Below are 24,284 nucleotides of genomic sequence, written 5' to 3' on the forward strand. Positions count from 1 at the left end.
GAAAGAGAGTGAGCGAGCAAGGGAGGGGCAGAGACATGAGTACAGAGGATGTGAAGCAGTCTCTGTACTGACAGCAGACAGCCTGATGCAGGGCTCAAACTCACAAACCAGGAGACCGCGATCTGAGGTGAAATCAGAGGCCTGACTGAGCCACCCAGGTGCCACAAAAACAGCAAAAAGTTTTAAAGAACTGATAGTATGTAACCAAGGTCTAAAAGAAAAATGCAAGGAAAATTACAAAAGGGTTTTTCTGTATGTTTTTAAGAGTGTATTCTCATCAAAGATTACCATGAAATCACATAATTTAAACTTAAAAAGTGGTAAGTAATAAGAAAAGAAAATGTGTAACAGATTGGAAAAACTGTCTTTGTTCACAGGTGACATGATCATCTATGTAGAAACCTGAAAAGAACCAAAAACTACAAAAAATGGCAGAAAATTTAGCAAGGTTGCAGACTACGTGATTAATATAAAAAACTTCGGCTCAGGTCATGATCTCACAGTTCGTGGGTTCAAGCTCCACGTTGGGCTGTGTGTTGACAGCTCATAGCCTGGAGCCTACTCTGGAATCTGTCTCCCTCTCTCTGCCCCTCCCACGCTCACACTCTATCTCTCAAAAATAAATAAATGTTAAAAAAAATTTTTTTAATCCATCATTTCCCATACGCCAGCAATGAACAAGTGGAATTTGAAATTAAAAACACAATACATTTACATTAGCAGCAAAAAAAACCTAGATACCAAATACAAATCTAACAAAATATATATAATATCTATATGAGGAAAACTACAAAACTCTGATGAGAGATGTCAAAGAACTAAATAATGAAGAGATATTCCCCATTCATGGTTAGGAAGACTCATCACTGTCAAGATGTCTGTTCTTCCCAAATGATCTATAAATTCAATGAAATACCAGCAAGTATTTCATAAAATTTATATGGAGACGCAAAAGACCTACAATAGTCAACACAATACTGAAAGAGAAGAACAAAGTTGGAGGACTGACACTACCCAACTTCAAGACTTACTATAAAGCTACAGTAATCAAGACAGTATGCTACTGTTGAAAGAACAGATGGACAGGAGCAATGAAATAGTGAGCCCAGAAATAGATCTACATAAATACAGTCACGCAAAGGAGCAAAAGCAATACAATGGAACAAAGACAGTCTTTTCAACAAATGATGCTGGAACTACTGGACATCCATATGCATAAAATGAATCTAGACACAGACCTTACAACTTTCACAAAAAATTAATTCAAAATGAATCACAGACTTAAATACCAAAATAAAACTGTAACACTCCTAGAAAATAACGGAGAAAACCTAGATGACCTTGGATTTTGCAATAACTTTTTAGATATGACACCAAAGCCACAATTCATGAAAGAAATAAGTGACAAGCAAGACTTCATTAAAATTAAAAATTTCAGGGTGCCTGGGTGGCTCAGTCAGTTAAGCATCTGACTCTTGATTTCTGCTCAGGTCATATCTCAGGGTTCATGAGACAGAGCCCTGCACAGGGCTCTGCACTGACAGCATGGAGCCTGCCTAGTATTCTCCATCCCTCTCTCTCTGTCCATCCCCTGTTCATGCATATGTGTGTGTGTGTGTGTGTGTGTGTGTCCGCACGCGCATGCTCATGCATGCTCTCCCTCGCTGAATAAACTTAAAAATTTTTTAATTAGATTAAAATAAAAATTTCTACTCTGAGAAAGATACTGTCAAGAAAATATAAAGATAGGGCGCCTAGGTGTTAAGCATCCCACTTAGGCTCAGGACGTCCTCACAGTTCATCCTGTGATGATCTCACAGGTCATGGGCTCGAGCCCCACATCAGGCTCTGTGCTGATGGCTCAGAGCCTGGAGCTTGCTTCAGATTCTATGACTCCCTCTATCTCTGCCCCTCCCCTGCTCATGCTGTGTCTCTCAAAAAATAAATATTTAAAAAAAATTAAAAAAGAAAAAAGAGGGGCGCCTGGGTGGCTCAGTTGATTGAGCGTCCGACTTCAGCTCAGGTCACGATCTCCTGGTCTGTGAGTTCGAGCCCCGCGTTGGGCTCTGGGCTGATGGCTCAGAGCCTGGAGCCTACTTCCGATTCTGTGTCTCCCGCTCTCTCTGCCCCTCCCCCATACATGCTCTGTCTCTCTCTCTCTCACAAATAAATAAATGTTAAAAAAAAAAAAAGAAAAAAGAAAGAAAAGAAAACAAAAGACGACAAGCTAGACTGGGAGAAAACATTTACAAAAGAAAATATAAAAGACTGTTTTATCTAAAATATACAAACTCTCCAAATGCAGCAATAAAAAAACAAACAACCCAAAAAAACAAGACCTTAACAGACACTTCACCAAAGACATACAGACAGCAAATAAGCATATGAAAAGATGCTTATCATATGCCATCAGGAAAAGGCCAATGAAAACAACACAACACTATAGGGGTGCTTGGGTGACCCAGTCAGTTAAGCATCTGACTCTTTCTGCTCAGGTCATAATCTCACAGTTCGTGGGTTTGAGCTCTGCATGGGCTGTGCGCTGACAGTGTGGAGCCTGCTTGGGATTCTCTTTCCCCTCTCAGTCTCTCTCTTCCCCTTCCCCACTTGTACCTATGCTCTCCAGCTCTCTCTCTTGCAATAAATAAACTTAAAAAACAAAAAATACATAATTAAAAAAAAAAGAGGGGCGCTTGGGTGGCTCAGTCATTAAGTGTCCAACTCTTGGTATCAGCTCAGGTAATGATCTCACGGTTTCATGAGCTCGAGCCCCACATCAGGCATCAGACTCTGCTGACATTGAGAAGCCTGCTTGGGATTCTCTGTCTCCCTCTCTCTCTGCTGGGCCCCCACCTGTGCAGCCTCTGCCTCTCTCAAAATAATTAATTCCTCTCTCAAAATAATTAAAAAAAAAAAGAAGATACCAGTACACACCTATCAGAATGGCCAAATCAGAAACACTGACAATACCTAACAGTGTTAAGGTTACGGAGCAATTGGAACTCTCATTCATTACTGGTTGAAATACAAAACAGTACAGCCACAATAGAAGACAGTTTAACAGTTTCTTAGAAAACTAAACATAGGGGCACCTGGGTGGCGCAGTCGGTTAAGCGTCCGACTTCAGCCAGGTCACGATCTCGCGGTCCGTGAGTTCGAGCCCCGCGTCAGGCTCTGGGCTGATGGCTCGGAGCCTGGAGCCTGTTTCCGATTCTGTGTCTCCCTCTCTCTCTGCCCCTCCCCCGTTCATGCTCTGTCTCTCTCTGTCCCAAAAATAAATAAAAAACGTTGAAAAAATTAAAAAAAAAAAAAAAAAAAAAAAAAAAAGAAAACTAAACATATACTGGTGCAGCCACTCTGGAAAACAGTATGGGGGTTCCTCAAAAAAATTAAAAACAGAACTACCCTACGACCCAGCAATTGCACTAGTAGTTTATTTATCCAAAGGATATAGGTGTGCTATTTCAAAAGGGCACATGCACCCCAATGTCTATAGCAGCACTATCAACAATAGTCAAAGTATGGAAAGCGCCCAAATGTCCATCGATGGATGAATGGATAAAGAAGATGTGGTATATGTATACAATGGTATATTACTCAGCAATCAAAAAGAATGAAATCTTGCCATTTGCAACTACGTGGATGGAACTGGAGGGTATTATGCTAAGTGAAATTAGTCAGAGAAAGACAAAAATCATATGACTTCACTCATATGAGGACTTTAACAGGCAAAACATATGATCATAAGCGAAGGGAAACAAAAATAATATAAAAACAGGGAGGGAGACAAACCATAAGAGACTCTTAAATACAGAGAACAAACAGAGTTGCTGGAGGGGTTGTGGGTGGGGGGGATGGGCTAAATGGATAAGGGGCATTAAGGAGGACAGTTGTTGGGTGTTATATGCAAGTGGTGAGTCACTAAATTCTACTCCTGAAATCATTATTACGCTATATGTTAACTAACTTGGATGTAAATTTTTAAAAAATTCATTTAAAAGGGGGTGGAGGGGGGAATAAAGTAATACCAGGAAAACTGTGTCTTTCCCTAAGATATTCCAGTGACATACGGTGGAGTTAAATAGAGAATAAAATACAAAATAAATGAATAAACTAAAAAAAAGAAAGAAAACTAAACATACTCTTACCATTCAATCCATCAATCATGCTCCTTGGTATTTACCTAAAGAAACTGAAAATTTGGGGCACCTGAGTGGGTCAGTTGGTTAAGTGTCCGATTTTGGCTCAGGTCATGATCTCATGGTTCGTGAATTCCAGCCCCATGTCAGGCTCTGTGCTGCCCCTCCCCTGCTCACACACTGCCTCTCTCCCTCTCAAAAAATAATAAAAAAACATTTTAAAAATTAATTAAAAAAAAGAAACTAAAAATTATGCCCACACAAAAACCTGTACATGAGTATTTATAGCAGCTTTATTTATAATTGCCACAACTTGGAAGCAACCACGATACTCTTTAGTAAGTGAATGGGTAGAGTGTGTTACATCCAGACAATGGAGTATTATTCAACACTAAAAAGAGCTCTGAAAAGATATGGAGGAAGCTTAAATGCATATTAAAAGCGAAAGAAGCCAGTGTGAAAAGACTATATGCTATATGATTCCTATTATATGACATTTTGGTAAAGATAAAGCTATGGATAGTAAAAAGATTAATGACTGCCAAGTGTTGGGGGAAAGGGTCTGAATAGATGGGGCACAGATGACTCTTAAGGCAGTAAAACTACTCTGTATGATACTATAACAATGGATACATATCATTACACATTTGTCCAAATCTTAGAAAGTACAACACCAAGAATGAACCATAATGTAAAATACAGACTTGGGGTAATATCAATGTGTCAGTGCAGGTCCATCAATTGTAACAAATATACCTATCCGGCAGAGGATGCTGAATATGGGGGAGCCTGTGCATGTGTCGAGAAAGTAGATATACTGGGTATCTCTTTATCTTCTATTCAATTTTGCTGTAAAACTAAAACCAAAATAAAATTAAATGGGTATTTAATTTTAAGTTAAAATGCCTATCTTATGGGGGGTGCCTGGGTGGCTCAGTCAGTTAAGTGCCAGACTCTAGACTTTGGCTCAGGTCATAATTTCATTGTTCATGGGTTTGAGCCCTACATCGGGCTCCACACTGATATTGTGGAGCCTGCTTGGGATTCTCTCTCTCCAGTTCTGTCTCTCTGTCTCTCTCTCTCTCTCTCAAAATAAATAAACAAACTTTAACAAAAAAGTCCATCTTAATGTGATACTGTTAAAAATTTTTTTTCTTGAACAAAAAAATTCCAATTAGTAAGAGTGGAAATTCTTCATAGAAAAATCAATGGGTTTCAAAATACCAAAAATAGCTTATTCAGGAGCACCTCGCTGGCTCAGTCCATAGAGCATACACTCTTGATTTCTGGGTCGTAAGTTCAAGGCCTGCATTGGATGTAGAGTGTACTTAAAATAAAGAAATAAGTAAACAAACAAAATTAAGTTTTGTTCAAAAAACAGCTTATTCAATTTCATTCTGAAAAATTCCATTTTACATTTTAAAAGATGGGAGTTTCCTGAGATGCAAATGTTGTAAAGGAAGCAATTTACAAAACATCAAGATAACATCAATTACTTAGGACTGACTCTTATACCTAAACAAAATTTTTGGCAGTTATTTTCTAGCATTTATGTTCAAATATTCTTTGGAATGAATAACAATATTAAAAACTACAGTTCACAATAAAAAATGGCTATCATAAATTGAACTCCAAATTTTAAGTCTATCTCAAGATTTTGTGATGTTAGAGTAGAATCTAGGAGAAAGCAGTTTATATATGAAATCACTTATCAAGACATGTACCACATTCTTAATAACCATTCTTAATTGTACACAGCAAGCAATGAGCTAAGTATTGATGATACTAAGATAAGTAAACTCTTAAAGAAAACTAAGTTGAAAAAGAAAACATTACATTCAAATAGTCATGTCAGAACCAGCTATAGCCTCAAGTTGTTTTGTGTTTGCTCTTTTAAACTTGAATTCAGCAAAATGAAGTGCTGAGAAATGTAAATGAAGTCTCTTTTCTCTAATTAATGTACCATCTAAAATATTTCACCCATCTCAAAATTGAATCCCTTCTCTGAAAGAATGATGTGGATAGACTTCATTGACAGAGAAAAGGTTGCAATCAATATGCTAGAAACATAGGACCTATGTTCTGTGTCCAGAAGGTGGAAGTGGCTTCTCTGAATTCAAATCTATTGCCATCTAGAAATGAAGCCGGGGCGCCTGGGTGGTTCAGTCGGTTAAGCGTCGACCTCGGCTCAGGTCATGATCTCACAGTTTGTGAGTTCGAGCCCCACGTCAGGCTCTGTGCTGACAGCTTAGAGCCTGGAGCCTGCTTCAAATTCTATGTCTCCCTCTCTCTCTGCTCCTCCCCTGCTCAAGCTCTGTCTCTCTCTCCTTCAAAAATAAAAACATTAAAAAAATTTTTAAAAACAATGAAGCCAGGCAGAAAGAAAGCACTTAATGTTTACTCTATGACATCTCATTGAATCAATAAAAAATGAGCATCCCTTTCTAAGGATCTTTGGAAACTCAAAGATAGATTTGATTCTTTGTGAAAACACTTGATCAGATAGTGGAAACCCACATAAAAAACCACAAACGTGGACAAAAAAGTGCTATGATTAATATTTTAACACAAACATGTTCTAATGGATATCATCAAATAAGCAATAGTATCTTCTCAAAGCTTTACATACACCTTATGAAGTTGTACCCATTTTGCAAAAATACCATCAGTAACCGAAGTATTTTTTGGTGCTTTTCTTTTGGAATTTCCATTAGAGCTTTGGCACATACTTCTGAAAAACGGTTCATTTGATAAACATTTATTCATCACCTCATTTGTGTTATAACTTCTTAATAGTAACAAATGTTTGTCACTTGATGGTAGATGATAACTTTTTTAAAAATCACCCCTGGTCATCTGGGAACTCAGATGATTAGGTTAAGTAACATAATTATTATGTGATCAAAAAATGAAATGTTAGAATCCTAAATGCATGTTGATTAAATGAAAGTAGCTAGTGTAAAAAGGCTTTATATTGTAGCATTCCAACTATATGACATTTTGGAAAAGGCAATACTACAGAGACAGTAAAAACATCAGTAGTTGCCAGGGGAAGGAAGGAAATATGAACAGGTGCAGCACAGAGGATTTTTAGGACAGTGAAAATATTCCCCATGATACTCTAATGGTAGATACATGACATTATGCATTCAACAAAACCCCCCAAAAAAAACTGTACAAAGAGTGAACTCTAATGTCAACTATGAATTTTAGTTAACACTGGTTCATCAGTTGTAACAAATGTACCACACCAATGCAAGATGTTAACAGGGAAACTGGGGACTGAGAGAGAAATGGGAATTCTCTACTTTCCACTCAAATTTCTCTATAAACGTAAAACTGGTCCAACATGTTACTAGCAACTAATGTGAGTTGTTCAGATGATCTAGAGTAGAACTTTGAAAGTAATATCAAACCAAACCACCAATTGTGGTGGTATCCCTCTGCAGAGTGTTTGAAAATTCAGATTTTCTAGTATATACTTTCAATTATGAGCCTTCTAATTAACATAATTAATTAAGATGTAATTCTGTCAAAGTTCAAGGAGAAATTGACAAGCCAACAGCAGTAAACATCAGTATATCTTCTAAGAAAACAACATATCAAACAAACCAGAAATAAGTAAGGTTAAATGATTTGAAACACAATTTGGGAGATCGGCTAAATAGAAAATATTTAGAATTCTATACCCAGAAAATACACCATCTTTTCAAATACTCCTGGGACATCTACAGAAACTTCCTATGCATTAGGTCATGGAGAAAATCTCAACAAGAAAGACTACACAAAGAATATTCCAACAACAAAATCTCCTTAATTCTACCATCCAGAGATAATCACTGTTAACCAGTGCATGCATATCTTTCCAAACCTTTTGCTATGCCTCTGACTCTTGCATGTACCTTTTACCTCAAAATAAGCAGGAAAGAGAAAAAAAACTCTTAAAACAAAATATTTAAATTAAAAACCTGAAAGTTAAGTTAAATATAAGGATGTCAACTGTACTCAGGCTAGTACTAAAAAGTGACACCAACCCTACTATAAACTTGGAAGCCCAGGAAAAAAAAAATCCAGAGGCAAAGTTGGCAACTAATTCTTCAAATGAGAAATTCAGTATGGCTTATTATCTCTGTACTTCCACTTTCCCCATCCAACACAGGAATAGCACTGACCGCCCTGGAGTTTTTCTAAAAATTTACCAAGTTAATACCCATAAAAGACTTAGAATAGTGTCAGGTCCAGTGAGCATGCAAATGTTATCTATTTGTTAACATGGCTTGCTTATCCTGCAAGGCAAATGCTCTTTTCTTTACCTACAATCAAAATAGTAAGATATTCTAAAAACCAGTTTGCAGCGTAAGTGATTTCTGGTTTAGTTATTGTCATTGAAATTATCATGTAACTGGTAATAACCTCCCCTAAGCATTCCAACTGAGGACAGTAACAGTAAATTAAACAAGACATATAGCACATTAATGAACTATATTCTACCATACTGTTCTAATGGTTTCGCATACAATGTCACCCCAGCTGGTGGTGGACAACCTCCCAACTCATTCCCTTACCATGTTCTCCCCTGTGACCTATTCTATACATCAGTGCCCAGTAGCTAGCTGATCTTGTTAAAATCCTGGTGTCACAAATATGAACACATCCTCCTGGTGGTTCTCCTATAGGCTAACATATCAAGCCTAAAATTTTCAGCCCCGTTTTTAAGACCCTTCAAAATTCTGCTTCCTAATTTCCCTATTATTACTTCCTAATATAACCCTTTATTCCAATCAGCTTGCTAACTCTCACCATTGTACCTCTACCCATCCTGCTCTCTTAGTCTGAAACATGACTCTCCTCTTCATCTGTCCGTTTCTTACAGTCCTTCAAGATCAGCTCAAATCTTACACTCCCTTCACAAAACTTCCCAGACCATTCAGTCTTCTAGGGATCTATCACTTCTCTCTACTAACAGCGGGGCATAACATTTAACACTTTATTATACATTTCTTTTTTAATGGTTCAAAGTTATCTTACACAATCTTATTTCTCCAAATCAGATTATAAATTGCTCAAGGACAAAACGATGAACTAGAGTTCATCTAAATCCTGAGAGTGCTCCAAACAGAACAGATGTAACCATTCAAATGCCCCAAAGGCCTACTTCAGTGTCTAACATGTAATATGTACTAAGACTGTAGTAAATGTATTATAGCTGTATCAGAACACCCAAATCATGAAGCACCTGGGTGGTTCAGTAGGTTGAGCTTCTAACTCTTGATTTTGGATCAGGTCATGATCTCATCATTCATGGGATCAAGCCCTGCATTGGACTTTAGGCTGACAGTGCAGAGCCAGCCTGGTATTCTCTCTCTCTCTCTCTGCCCCTTCCCCGCTCACATGCTCTCTCTGGAAAATAAATAAATAAATAAACTTAATAAAAAACCAAATTGTGAAATATTCTTCTGCCATTAAGAATAACAACACAGGGGTGCCTGGGTGGCTCAGTCGGTTAAGCGGTTAAGCATCCGACTTCGGCTCAGGTCATGACCTCACGGTCCGTGAGTTCGAGCCCCATGTCAGGCTCTGTGCTGACAGCTCAGAGCCTGGAGCCTGCTTCAGATTCTGTGTCTCCCTCTCTCTCTCTGACCCTCCCCCATTCATGCTCTGTCTCTCTCTGTCTCAAAAATAAATAAACATTAAAAAAAATTAAAAAAAAAAAAGTAACAACACAATAGGGCACCTGGTTGGCTCACAGAGGACGTGTGACTCCTGGTCTCAGGGTCACAAGTTCAAGTCCCATATTAGGTGTAGAGATTACTAAAAAATATAAACTTTTTTTTAAAAAGAATAACAACACAGCTATATATCTACTGGCGTACTAACATGTTCACAAGATACTGAAAACAAAAAGGTTTAACAGTATTTGTAGAATGATTAAATTTCTGGATACATGTTTTTTGTGTGTATGCCTAAATATATACTCAAGAATTGCATACCAAAACTATAAAGTAACAGTTACCACTGGACAGTGGGAATTATGTTTATGAAATAAAATATATGTAGCAATTAACATCTCTTTCAAAAAGCTGTTTAATTTTTTTTATCTCTTTCAAAAAGTTTAAAAGGAAATAACATGCATGATAGAGTCATATTTAAGTTTATAAAAATGTACATAGAATATAATTCTATTGCTTAAAAACAAAAATGGAAAAACATGTCAAATTGATATAATCTATAGCTAATCTTTGCACAGTCCTGTTTTTGCTATTTTATTTTTAATTTTCTACAAAATAAGTGGGCATTACATTTATATCATCAAAAATAAAGAAACACTATTCCTAAAACATAGTTTAGAGAAGCACTTGGTTTCCTCTAAGATAACAGAGAGAAGGGATGAAGGGGAAGGGGAAAATCTGTGGAAGCTGAACAAATAATATGTGAGAAAAGTTTCAAAGGCATTGCTCACCCTTTAGCACCTGTATTCCAAGCATCTATATTGCAGGTTAACTCAAAGAATGTGGGAATGGAATAAACACCAGCTTTTAAATCAAGTACAGGGCAAAGTCTAAACCCAGGGACAATATTAAACTATAAACTTCTCCATGGTAACAGTACAGAATCTGGCCATTTAGTATCATCAGAGCCCCCAACTCCACTCCATCCTGCTCCTCTAAAAAAGTCATTCCCAAATCTACAGTACAGAATTATTTTCGTAATAAAGAATATTACTTGGGTACAACTTTGTTTAAAGGCTATCCTCTCATCTCTTTTCAACCCACATGGAAACCTGAATTTATTTATTCTATTATATGCACATAATTTTTAAAGGACTTTGTATTGTTTACTATCCTTGGATCCCTACCTTCAAACAAGAAAATCCTCCTAATGACTTCAAGCTAGACAGGCAAAAGTTTTTCATTCCAGAAGGTGTCAGAGTTATTGTATACATGTATGGACAGAGGAAGGAAATACCTAGCCAACAATACTAACAGAGAACAGCAGAATAAAGTCTGAATTCCTTGGCATGGCATTTAAATCCATCCCAATTGGTCCGTATCATTCTTCTTCAGCTGTTCTCCATTCTCTCTCCACCATGAATTCTCTGCACATCAAAGGTTCCTCTGTTAGAACATATCCCTCCCTCTTTCCAACAATGATAACCAATGTGTGTGCATTGGCACCCAAACAAATCTGGAGTCAAATCCAAGTTCTGTCAGTATGGCCTTTGGGCAAGTCACAACTTCTTTGAGGCATCTTGTAAAATGAGAAATATATTTTTTTTTTTAAAAATTTTTTTAATGTTTTTATTTATTTTTGCGACAGAGAGAGACAGAGCATGAGCAGGGGAGGGGCAGAAACGGAGACACAGAATCGGAAGCAGGCTCCAGGCTCTGAGCTGTCAGCACAGAGCCCGATGCGGGGCTCGAACCCACAGACTGTGAGATCATGACCTGAGCCGAAGTAGGACACTTAACCGACTGAGCCACCCAGGCGCCCCGAGAAATATATTTTTAAAATCTACCTTGTGAGTTAATGTGAAGATTAGAAATAATGCAAGGAAGGGGCACCTGGGTGGCTCAGCTGATCAAGCGTCCAACTTCAGCTCAGATCATGATCTCATGGTTCATGAGTTAGAGCCCCACATCAGGCTCGCCTCTGTCAGCTTGTCAGAGCCTGCTTCAGATCCTCTGTCCCTCTCTCTCTGCCCCTCCCCCACCTGTGCTCCCCCCAAAATAAAAAATAAGTATAAAAAAAAAGAATGCAAGGAAACCTTCCCACTCAGTGCTAAGCATACAGGAGGTATATATATATAATATAATGCTATTATTTCCTGGCTTTGTGCCCTCACACATGCCATTCTCTTTACCTAGAATGTTACCATGTTTTCCCTCCCCCCTTGGGAAATCCTTCATACCAGTCTAGTCATAGGGCTTAATACTGCTTTATCCTATATAAAGCCCTCCTTGACTCCCTCATGTAATTGATGGCTCCCTTTTATGAGCTAGTTCAGTACGTTGCTCTTTTATCCATCATAGTTCTTATTATACCAAATTCTATTTATCTGTTATGAACTGAATATTTGTGTCTCCCCAAAATTCCTATGTTGAGATCCTAATCCCCAATGTGACAGCTTTAGAAAGTAGAGTCAGGTCATGAGGATGGGGCCCTCACAAATGGGATTAGTACCCTGATAAAAGAGATCCCAGATATCTCTCTCACCCCCTCCACCATGCGAGGACAGAGTAAACCAGGAAGCAGGCTCTCTCACCAGACATCAATTCTGCTGATGCCCTGGACTTCTCAACCTCAAGAACCGTGAAAAATACCTTTCTGATGTTTATAGGCCACCCAGTCTATGGTATTCTGTTATAGCAGCCTGAGTGAAGAAATTATCTTTTTCTCTGAGAGAAGACTGAAAGTTCATTAAAGACTGGGGAGTATGTAATTCATCTTTGTATCATCCAGTACTGAAGCTGGGGCACAAAGCAGGCACTCAAATGTTTCTGAGTAAACCAAGTAAACGAGAATCTAACAAAACTGCTGTAGTATCAAAGGGAGAGGAATGACAAGGGCAAATATTACAGAGGAATCAAACAGGTTGAAAGTAGAAAAGCCAGGGGCACGTAGGTGGCTCAGTTAGTTGAGCATCAAGAGTTCAGCTCAGGTCGTGATCTTGAGGTGAGTTTGAACCCCACATTGGGCTTGTTGCTGTCAGCACAAAGCCCACATCTGATACTCTGTCCCCTTCTCTCTGCACCTCCCTGACTTGCACTCTCTCAAAAAATAATCAAACATTTTTAAAAATTAAAAAAAAAAAAAAGCAGCAGCTATCTCATTTGGCCATTAGGAAGTCACAAGCAACCTTGAAGAGATCAATTTCAATTAGGTAGCAGGAAATGAGCGAGGTAATGGGGGTGAGCACATGAAAACAAGGCCTTTAAATTGAGCAATTAAGAAAAGTTAAGTGGAAGGTAAACCAGAATTAAGAGAACATTTCTTCATGGCAAGATGAACCAAGAGGGAGAGGACAAGTATTTAAGAAAGAAAGAAAAAAAATAGGCAAGATTTACACAGTAAGCAGGGTACAGTTAGCTCTGGAGGACAGAGGGTAGGTGCTATACTCAGCTAAAGGGAAGAAGGCTGAGGATAAATTTTCCAGCTCAAAGCATTGTTATGTAATTTTCTAGTATCAGTGAAATACCTCTCAATCCATCTATTCCTTTCCTTTTCTGCTACCATTGCCCTAGCAATCAGTATATTTTTTAGTATTAATACACTCTTAAGAAAGTATTCTCATCTCTAGTGACATCTGCTCCCTAGTCCTTTTCCATCTCATTACTTGATCTTATCAAGCCACCATTTCACATATTTTGGACAGATGAATGTGGATGTGCACATAAACATACAGATAGATGTATCCATGTGGGTATATACATATACACTAAAATATTTGTTAAGAAAACTGGATTTGTTCCAATGCAACTGATACATTAGGAAGTTGAGCATAATACTAATTTTGCATTTGCATTATGCCCAACTGAAAGAAACACTAACCACAGATAATGCAACAAACACAGTGTCCCAGAAACACACAGAATGCACACATCTCAAACATCTGCCAGTTCACTCCTTGTGTTACAAGCCATACCCATCCACATGTGGTGTTACAGTTTCAGTCCAATTTCAGATAACCCTTCCTCCAACACTTCACAAATTGCCACCCTTTTAACACCCACTTCTATAAGCAAACTCAGGTCTGTTTTGAGGTCAAGTGTCATAATCAATGTAGCATTTATGTATTTCTTAATCATTTAACATGTGTAAAATTGTGCTGCTAGTCTTCATTAAGTTTGTATCTTTTTACATGTGACTGAAAACATTTTGAGTGTTATGCCCCTACACTCCATTTTTCTGTATGTCCTGTAGTTTTGTGTGATTTTGCATATATGATGAGTTTTAGGAACTTTTATGTTGAGCTATAACTTACACTTATAATTACTGCAGCTCTAATCACCAATTTCCCAATGAAATCAAAGACTATAGAGAAGATTAAAAAAAAAAAAAAAAGAAAGAAAAATGGGCTTCCCTCACAATTATCTGAAGGTCCTAGTACCTATGAGACACTTTGAAAGACCCAAACTCTTGTCTTGAAGAATGTTTCAGGAAACAGAATACATGAAAAGAAAAAACTATATTACTGTTTATCTTAAGACAACTTACTTATCTGCCAATCAGCAGGTACATAATAGGGAGAAGTAGTAGTAGAGTCCTTTACCAATGAAGTGATGCCTAAGTATTTTAATATCAAGTAACACAAACATATCCATCCCTAAAGACAGAAAGTATAATGGTAGTTGCCAAGGGATGGGGGAGGGTTGAATGGGGAGTTACTGTTTAACAGGTATAGAGTTTCAGTTTTACAACACGGAAAGAGTTATGGAATGGATAGTGATGATGGTTGCACAATAATATGAATGTATTTAATACCAATGAATGTACACTTAAAAATGGTTAAGATTTTATATTTGTATCATTTTACCACAATACAAAAAATAATAATAATAATAATCCCTATATTATACACCGGAAACTAATCATTTAAAAATCCATACTTATTTTCGAAGAGTAACACCACAAAAATACTCATGATTAAATACTAAATACACAAATCTATATGATGTGATTCCAATTTTTATGTAGATACAGAAAAAAAATCAGAAAAAATAAGATAACAGGTGATGTTTCTCTACCTTTTCTTGTATTTCCACAAGGAAAAACACATTAGTTTTAACAGAAGGAAAAATTAAAGATTATATAAGTTTGGTGTGGATCAACTTTTGCTTGCTTGCACTATAGGATGTCAAGAAGTCTTGTCACGAACGTGAAACACAGGGGCACCTGGGTGGCTCAGTCGGTGACGTGTCTGACTCTTGGTTTCAGCTCAGGTCATGATCTCATGGTTCCCGGGATTGAGCCCTGTGTGTGGCTCTGAGCTGACAGCACAGAGCTTGTTTGGGATTCTCTCTCTCAACCTCTCTCTCTCTCTCTGCCCTTCTGCTGCTGTGCTCTCTCTCTCTCAAATTAGATAAACAAACTTTAAAAAAAAAAAACTATTTAAAAAAAGATGATCACAGAATAAACGTTTATTATCCAATTTTCACATGCGAGGTTTTGAACTTGGAGCAGTTTCTACCTTTGAGGTATACAATTTTGTTACTTTAAGAAATTAAATATTCTTACAATATCATTCAGACATGGTGCCTAGTATATTTTTAAGTAACTCAAGGAGAGCATGATAGATGGCTAAGGCTTGACTCTATACCAGTAGGTGTATGGCTATGAACACAAATGCCTGAGATTTAAACTGAAAGCTCCCTCAGCAATAACCAAATACTTTAAGAATCAATTAGCTAGCTAAGAATGCCTATGGATTTAATATGTGAGAGTAGTAAACAAAAGAGAAAAAGTCATACACTTGGGAATATTTTGATAAGATAGAAAAAAAATCTGTTTTAAGAGTGTTAACTAATTATTAAATACATTTAAAAACATAATTATACACTTTCTCTTAAATATATGTAAAAATGAAAAATGAGTCAGTTAAGCGTCTGACTTCGGCTCAGGTCATGAACTCACAGTTCCTGGCTTCAAACCCCATGTCGGGCTCTGTGCTGACAGCTCAGAGCCTAGAGCCTGCTTCTGATTCTGTGTCACCCTCTCTCTGCCCCTCCTCTGCTCATGCACTCTCTCTCTCTCTCTCTAACAAATATACATTAAAAAAAAAAAAAAAAAAAAGATGAATGAAAGTGAAGTTTAAATTATATATTAAGTGTTAGAGGTTTTTCTTTTTTTTTTTTTTCCTGTTGTCTAGGCTTCTAACAAAATCGGGACAAGAAGCAAGGCAAACACAACATTTTGCACTAACTATATGATATTACCTAAATGTTTAGGGTGCTTTGAATTTCCAAGTAGCTCAAGCTGTCTCTGTTAAAATGTCTATGAAGTTTTTAATTAACAGGAAAAAAATGAATTTTCAACATCCCAATAAGAAATTTCCATCAGACATCAACAATTAGTTATCACTATAACCTACACAGTAGCTGTAATTTATCATTTTAAGAACATTTTTAACACTATTTTGATTCATGTAACAATCCTGTTAGATAATCAGTATCAATTTCATTTGACAGATCAGTAAACCAGTACAGGACATTAAGTACACTCAAACTTCAGAATTACAAGACTCACTCAAGAAAATTTTAAAAGTCTGCAGTCTCAGGTAACCCCTCCCTGTTCCCAGACTGAAGTGGATCCCAGAAATCTGCATTTTAAATAAACAATGCAGGTGATACTGGTACAGGTTGTCCCCATCCCCATAACGCCCCCCCAGCCACATCTTTTAAGACACTGATTTAAGTAACATGACTAAGGTTTTAGGTGGTTTAATACTCCATTTTTACTTTGAATCAAAGTTCCCAAATGTTTAGATAATAGAGCTTTGCAGATCTCCATGAAAGACATGTAAAATTTTAAATAAATTAGAAATTTTACATTCAGTTAAATACCTCTTATATCAAACTCCTATACCACAAACAAGTGGTAGTAGGTGTCTAAGTTTTAAGAAACATAAAACCAAGGTGCCTGGGTGGCTCAATTGGTTAAGCATGTGACTCTTAATTTCAGCTCATGTCAGGATCCCAGGGTAGTCGGATCGAGCCCCATGTCAGGCTCCATGCTGAGCATGGAGCCTGCTTAAGATTCTCTCTCCAGACACCTGGGTGCCTCAGTCAGTTAAGGGTCCGATTTCAGCTCAGATCATGATCTCACAGTTCATGGGTTTGAGCCCCTCATGGGGATCTGTGCTGACAGCTGGGAGCCTGGAGCCTGCTACTTAGGATTCTGTGTCTCTCTCTCCCTCTCTCCCTCTCTCCCTCTCTCCCTCTCTCTCTCTCTGCCCCTCCCTGGTTCGCACTCTGTCTCGCTCTCAAAAATAAAAATAAACATTAAAAAAAATTTTTTTAATTAAAAAAAAAAAAGATTCTCAATCTCTTCCTCTGCCCCTCTCCCCCACTCACTCTCTCTCTCTCTAAAAAAAAAAAAACAAAAAAAAACGGGGTGCCTGGGTGGCTCAGTCAGTTAAGTGTCTAGCTCCTGGTTTCAGATCAGGTCATGATCTCACAGTTTGTGACTTCAAACTCCATGTGGAGCTCTGCACTGACAGAGTTGAGTCTGCTTGGGATTCTCTCTCTCCCTCTCTCTCTGCCTCTCCCCTGCTCATGCTCTCTCTCTGCCTCTCCCCTGCTCATGCTCTCTCTCCCAAAATAAATAAACAATAAAAAAATTTAATAAAATAAATTTAAATAATATCCAGGCTTTTAACAACAACGAAAAAACAAAAAACTGAGAAAATGCTACAATTATTTCATGTTCTCTGTGAAATGCAGGAAAAGCTGACACTGAATTATTTGACTCTGCTGCATTTTATACGGTGGGAAGATAAAACTTAGGTTCCATGGGTTCTAAATACATAATGAAAAATTAAGATGAAAATATAAAAGCACTCAGAGCACAATTTTGTGAATATACCAAAAATCCATTGAACTGAATATCTTAAAGGATTAATTCTATGGTATATGAATTTTATCTTACTTTTTAAAAAGAAAAAAAGCACTCAGAAGATTTCAAACTCCTATATTTGCCAATCATTTCAAACTTCTAAGACATGTATTAGTATTACTATTAAATAGCATAATTATTTTCTGGCCTATATCACAGGTGGTAAAAACCAATGTAGAAATAATAAAGAACATAAATAAAGCCACCAACTTGATAGCGATTTTAAATAAGAATTCTGATGCCACTGTTCCTGTTTATTTGCTGCCAATTTTTCCCAATAAAGTCCCACCTTATCTGCCTTTCATTATAGGGCTATTCTCAAATTTTATTAGTAATATAAATGACTAATTTTACATTTTACTCCTAAAATAATCTTTGTCTTTCTTAAACTAGGTATATAGTATATAATACACTGAAATATAGAACAGTTATTAAGCACAAGGCTTTAAAAGCAGACTACCTCTACTCTGCTTCTTACCGTGTAGGTAACTTCAGGCAAGTAAGTAACTTACTCTCTCTGCCCCATTTTCCCAAAGGGCTGTAGTGAGAATTAAATGCACCAACACATGTACAGTGCTCAGAACAGTGCCTAGCACTTAATAAGCACACCATAAATGTCATCTACTTAGTTACATAATTATTTTTATGGAAAAAGACCTCTCAGCTTACACAACTCATTATAAATCCTGATAATATTCCATTTTCAATTTACCTTACCAATGAGTTCACACATTTAGGAAAACTGGGCTTAGTATCTTACTAAGTAGCCTTGGTGTTTATGCTAGATCTACCCTATTCACAAGCCCAATTTTCTCCAACCCTGAGTCACTATTAGTTCCTCTTCTGACTCATCACATAGAAAGGTAGACAGTCTGGTATACAATGGGCATACCAAAGGCATTTCTTAATCTACCTGGATTCACATGGTTTACTTAGTCGAACTTGTCCCATATAATGTTCAACAAATACGCTGAATAATTATGACTTAAAATTGTGCTCACTTAAAAATGCTTTCTATATATTAAATGCTCCTTCAAACTATGGAGTAGGTGTTTTAACTCCATCTTGACAGAAAAACAACATATCACTTATGTAAAAACAAAGATTCATATTTTCTGACTTCTAGCCAAAAATAGATTGTGCTGATAGCCTGGTGTTCAAAATTTTGCCAAGTAAACTATAGACGGTCAGAAGCAATCTCTGAGCCTACAAATTTGACCTTAATTTCTAATCAGTTCCTTTTACTGTTTTCTCCATTCAGAGGTTTAAATTATTTAAGATAACCTCTAATAAAAAGTTATAGAAAAAATAAAAAGTTATAGGAAAACAAGCTACATATTGCAAAATTGGCTAATTCTTAAAAATTAATTCTTTTAATATTTTATTAAAAATTAATTCTTAAAAATCTCGCTCTCCCAAGATGCGCACACACGCGCGCGCGCACACACACGCACGCACGCACACACGCGCGCGCGCGCACACACAGGCACACACACACTGAAAATACTGCTCTACCACTTATTCACTTTCCATGTGATCCTGAGTCATCTAAGCTCTTCAAGCCTCCATTTTCTCCTCTGGAAATGAGGATATAAAGAGAAACTGTAACTACCACATGGGATTGCTGTGAGCATTAATTAAAACAACAAAGTACTGTAGCCAACCACTATGAAAATAGTTAAGTTTCAATACGTGTTAACTTTGTATTTAAATCAAAATTTCAGTATCATTTGACCTTACCTATTGAAATATTTTATTAACCACCTCCATTAACCCACTCATGCAAACCTATTCAGTGGCAATAACTTCACAAGCACTTTGAAAACAGGGGTGGTACTGCCTAGGAACCCTTCCTCAACTATCCCCGTCTTCCTTAGGTTAGGTACCCTGCTCAGCCTGCATTAAACACTGTACTTACCACAGTTCCCTATATTACTTGAGAGGCCCTGTGGGCAAGGCCTGTGTCCTATTGATTTCCGTATCCCCAGACTGCAGCCCAATAGTTCTTAACCCTGACTCACAGTAGAATCACATGAGAAGCTTATCAAAATATTGATGCCTGGGATCCATCCCAGACCCATTAAATCAAAAGAGGCTCAGGGAGGGAGAGGGCAAGTATTCTGCATGAGGAGCATTTTTTTAAGATCCTCACATGATATTAATGCACTTCCACAATTAAGAACCACTACACTCAGATTTAAAACACCGTAAGTATGTATACACGTGTGTATAAATATATAGGTACAGAAATGTAAGTCTCAGCCCAAAAGCCTCATCACCAGTAGCTTCTCTCAGCCCCAATCACCTCTTCCCCCTAAACACAAAACTTTTTTGTTTCAGATTTTTAAGTGATGTCCATACCCCAATGTGGGGCTCTAACTCACAGCCCTGAGATCAAGAGTCACATGCTCCACTGACTAAGCCAGCCAGGCACCCCTACACATAAAATATTTCTAATAAACAATTTGCTGTGTTAAGATGGCTTTTCAATTGTTAACTCAGTACTTAAGTTTTTTCATATAATTATGCCTTATCCTTCTTCCAGGATTATAGCCCTGCTCCTTGAGAATATACACTGCCTTACTCTTCTTGTTTTTTTTCCACAGCCCTTACCATACTGCCTGAACACAGACATGTAATAAAGATCTGACTGATCTAATAAACGTATACCAAAATTACTGGCAAGAACAGCCAAATTATCCAATTTGAGCTATTCCCCCCAAAAAGTAGACAAAGTAAAAATTTAGGGAAAAAAACATTTTTTTAATCTCTAACTTAGTAATCAAGAACAACTAAAGTTTGTCTCACTAATAAGCATCTGTATATTTGCACTTTTTATTACAGTCATCACAAGTACTATCCCACCCAGCTTCCCATCCCCATCCATCACATCTAGTTTGAGACCTGCATCCTTGCTAATATTATCTTGTTGCTGTTTGTGATATCTTTAGCTGTTGTCAGGTAGCCTTTACAACAAATTTTATAATATTCTGTAATTAGTAAGATAAGTTAATGAAAGTCACAGTGAATGTGTCAAACAGATGTTTAATAAATACTTCCTGATGGAACTTAATGTTTATCAACCACAAAAATAGGCTTTTGCATATGAATTATATGCTACTTTCCTAATAGAAACTTGGTTGAGAATACTGTCTGAAAATAAGAGAGTCTTTCTCAACATCACATATAATACAAGTCTATTTCTGAATGTTGACAGATTAATAATTTTCTGCTTTTCTGATATTTACACACCTGAAAACTTTATAAAATATGATATGACTTCTTAAACCAACAGTGCTACATTACACAAGAAACTCCACACCAACTGACATTCTCAATGTTGAAACTACTAGGAGAAATGAATGGCACACAATTCTAAAAATACAACCTGAAGAATATAAAGCTGGCCCATCTTTAAAGTTTTGTGTCATATATTTACCACTATTAAAATAATCTGAACGACTTAAGCTGTTTTTACGAAAATATGAGAAGGCACTCAAGAAGTATGCCTGCTAATTAGGTACTGCGTTAAAACATTACCATGTTTTGTTGCGTCCTACAGCAACAGATAGAGCCATAGTTACCACAAAAAGAAAGCAGTCCTCAACTCTCTATTCAATAAAAAAGGTTCAAATTCCACAGACAAAAAAAAAATGGTACCCTGGGTTGTTTGTTTTTAAGGAAGATTAAATTTAGGAGTTGCCAACACCCAAACGAAAAACATTCCAGAGTATTAGACTCAATTGTAGTGGGGAGTGATCTACATTCTCAGCACTATGTTCCCTAACCCAAAGCAGGAGCATTAACAATGGATGTTTCTTAGGATCTCGCATGATACACCACACTTATTTCCCCCGGTAAACATAATGCTTGTTAAAAACAAAAACAAAAAAGGCACTGGAGAAGTAACAATTCTAGTGCAAGCAGCCTGACAAAAAATGAAGTTTAACATCTGCCAAGATATTTCCCAAAATAAGACCCCTGTCAGATGAACAATGAGGAAAAGACTGAAAATGACTAATTCTTTTATTTGGACCATCAGCTACTTTTAAAAATAAAGTTGAGGAATGTAGCTTTTCCAGAGCCCTGTCTTTAGTTTCCCCTTAATCTTCATATTTTTAACAACAACAACAACCAAAAAAAAAAAAAAAAAAAAAAACCCTAGAAATTTGATTACCACTCTCATGAATTCCTTTTAAAGCAATTTAATGAATAACAGATCTTTTGTGCAAGTAGCAAACCACAGAGGACAGTTTTGCTGGCTGATAAAATCTCGCTGAAACATGCATATAAAAATATACCCTTCAAAGACAAACTGTGATTTTCCAGGTATGGAAATCATATTAACACTTAAAAAGCTGGGTATGTTTGACATATACCCTAGCTTACTCTGAATGTTTTTACTTGAACCACAACTGAAGTTAGCATATTCTTATTAATTATTAACTAGGTATCAAAGTTGAATACATTACAAGGCCACGAGTAAAAAAAAAAAAAAAATTTTTTTTAAGAGTAAAACCTAATGAGCCAATGAGAAAATGATACAACTTCTTTGGGTGAAACAAGGTTGTGGAATCACTTCCCAAAACTCGTGCACTTCTATTCACGTAACCAAAATTTGCTTAGAAAAAAAATTTTCTGAGGGTAGAGATAGGTGCGGTTACACACTAAGTAAAAATGTTTCACCACTCACTCTAATAGAAAGACGTTGCTGCCTGCAGGAATGTTGAGACTGCTCAAAAATACAAAACAAAAACAAAAACCCTACCACAAATGTTTTCCAGAATACGCAGAGCCAAATACTTAAATACACGGAAAGATCGTCTTAGCAAAAAGAACTGTGGGTTGTTACAGCATTCCTATTGTCCTAAATACCACTCAGAATAAACTGTGCGCGCGCGCGCGCGCGCGCGCGCGTGTGTGTGTGTGTGTGTGTGTGTGTGTGTGAGATGGGGAGCGCTCTTCCCAAAAGCTGGCTTAGATATGAAACAGTGCATACACTCATTCAGATACACTCATCTTGGATACACTGAAAGATAAAGCTGTCTCGCACAGTGCTAAGGCCACGTTTCTTTACAGGTGGTATTAAACACTGTCAAGAGAAAAGAGATAAACAATCTGATAACTTCCGAGGGGCACGTGGGAAACTAAACAGCGTATGTCGTCATCACCATTAATCAATTTTTCTAACTGATGAAGCAGAAACAAACAACCCTAAGCGGGCAAGTCCTGGAACCACGAGTAGTCTTTCCACCAATGTAAAGAAGGATCCTGAATCGGAGACCTCAGCCAGGAAGCCTGAGAAGCACGTGTCCTACTTTGCGTTTGGGGAACTTCCCAGGAAGCATTTGCTCACAGTAAAACTCCATCACCCTCGGCCTGCATAACTCAGCGAAAGGATAAAAGTACGAGCTGGAGTGGGGAACCTCTGCCCCCGGGGCCCCCCGCCCGCTCACCTCTGCCGCGGGGATGTTGACCACGCCGGTGGAGCGACGCTTCTCGCGCAGCTTTCTCTTCTCGATCTGCCCCTTGCCCTTCCTGGCACTGGGGCCCGAGCTCTTGCCCTTGTCCTGGGCGCCGTCCCGCTCCTCGTCGTCGCCCCGGGCCGGCGGTGCCCCCGAGGCGGAGACCGCGGCCGCGGCGGTGGGAGGCGGCTCGTCCTCGGGCCGCCGGGGGCCGGGGGCGGAGCGGGGCAGCGCCGCGGGGCCCACGGCGCAGTTCACGCCCCCGGAGCCGGGGGCGGCAGGTGCGGCCGCGCCGCCCGGGAGGTTGTTGTTGAGCTCGTTGGCCGCGGCGGCGGCCGAGGTGCCCAAACCCCCCGCCGGGGGCTTCCCGCTCGCGTCACTGCTGCCCCCGCCCGGGGCGGCCGGGCCCGGGGGGTTCTGCTTGGCGCGCATCTTCTCGCGCTTCGCCTTCCACTCCTCCAGGAAGTCGGTGGTGCTGCCGCCGCTGCCGCCGGTCCGGTAGCCACCGGTCGCCATATTCCCAGCGGGGCCGGCCGGGCTCTCACCTCAGGCCGCCCGGCCCGGCTCCGGCCGCCGCCGCCTCTGCCCTCCCGCGGCCCGGAGGATGCGAGGGAACGACCCCCGGGCGCGGGGGCGGCCGCGGCTCCCCCAGCGGCCGGCGGGTCTGAGGGGAAACACAAAAGGGGGCGGGGAAGGGAAGCGTTAAGGTCCTCGCCTGGCCTGAGGGGCTGCCCCCGCGACCCGTCTCGGAGCCCCCCGCCCCCGCACAGCGCGGCGACCAGTCCCCGGCGGCAAGTGGCTGCAGAGTCCCCACCCTGCAAAGTTTCTCCGACGCACCTACACGGCGGGCCCGGCGATCACCGCCCCTCGAGGGGAGGAGAAAGGGACTGTCCCCACCCCCGGCCCGCCCGCCCCATCCCCACCGGGGTCTGCGCCTGCGGCGGTAAGGGGACCGGGGCCAGACCCCGCCACCTGTCGGCTCGCCGCCTCTCCTGCCCCTCGCTGCGGCCACCGTCGGCCCAAGGTCCCCGCCACCAACACCTTCAAGCCTGGGCGAGGCGCGAAGCCC

The 24,284-nt window shown here is 39.1% G+C and overlaps 1 protein-coding gene across 3 annotated transcripts in view; it reads right to left on the reverse strand.

Annotated features, from left to right (window-relative positions):
* PAWR (pro-apoptotic WT1 regulator) overlaps positions 1-24,033 on the reverse strand; it is a 136,488-nt gene extending 112,455 nt beyond the window's left edge. For 2 of the 3 annotated variants that reach the window (XR_006220074.1, XM_007099231.3), the window contains exon 1: positions 23,207-24,032. Coding sequence is in view for 2 of the 3 variants with exons in the window: in XM_007099231.3 (XP_007099293.3) it covers positions 23,207-23,731 (525 nt within the window). In the remaining variant the exon portion in view is untranslated. Of the gene's footprint in view, positions 1-23,206 lie in introns of all 3 variants that reach the window. The other variant, XM_042992808.1, reaches the window with a different exon arrangement.
* Between the last annotated feature and the right edge of the window lie 251 nt (positions 24,034-24,284).

The sequence above is a fragment of the Panthera tigris genome, chromosome B4 (genome assembly GCF_018350195.1).
Source record: "Panthera tigris isolate Pti1 chromosome B4, P.tigris_Pti1_mat1.1, whole genome shotgun sequence".
In the NCBI taxonomy this organism is placed as follows: domain Eukaryota; kingdom Metazoa; phylum Chordata; class Mammalia; order Carnivora; family Felidae; genus Panthera; species Panthera tigris.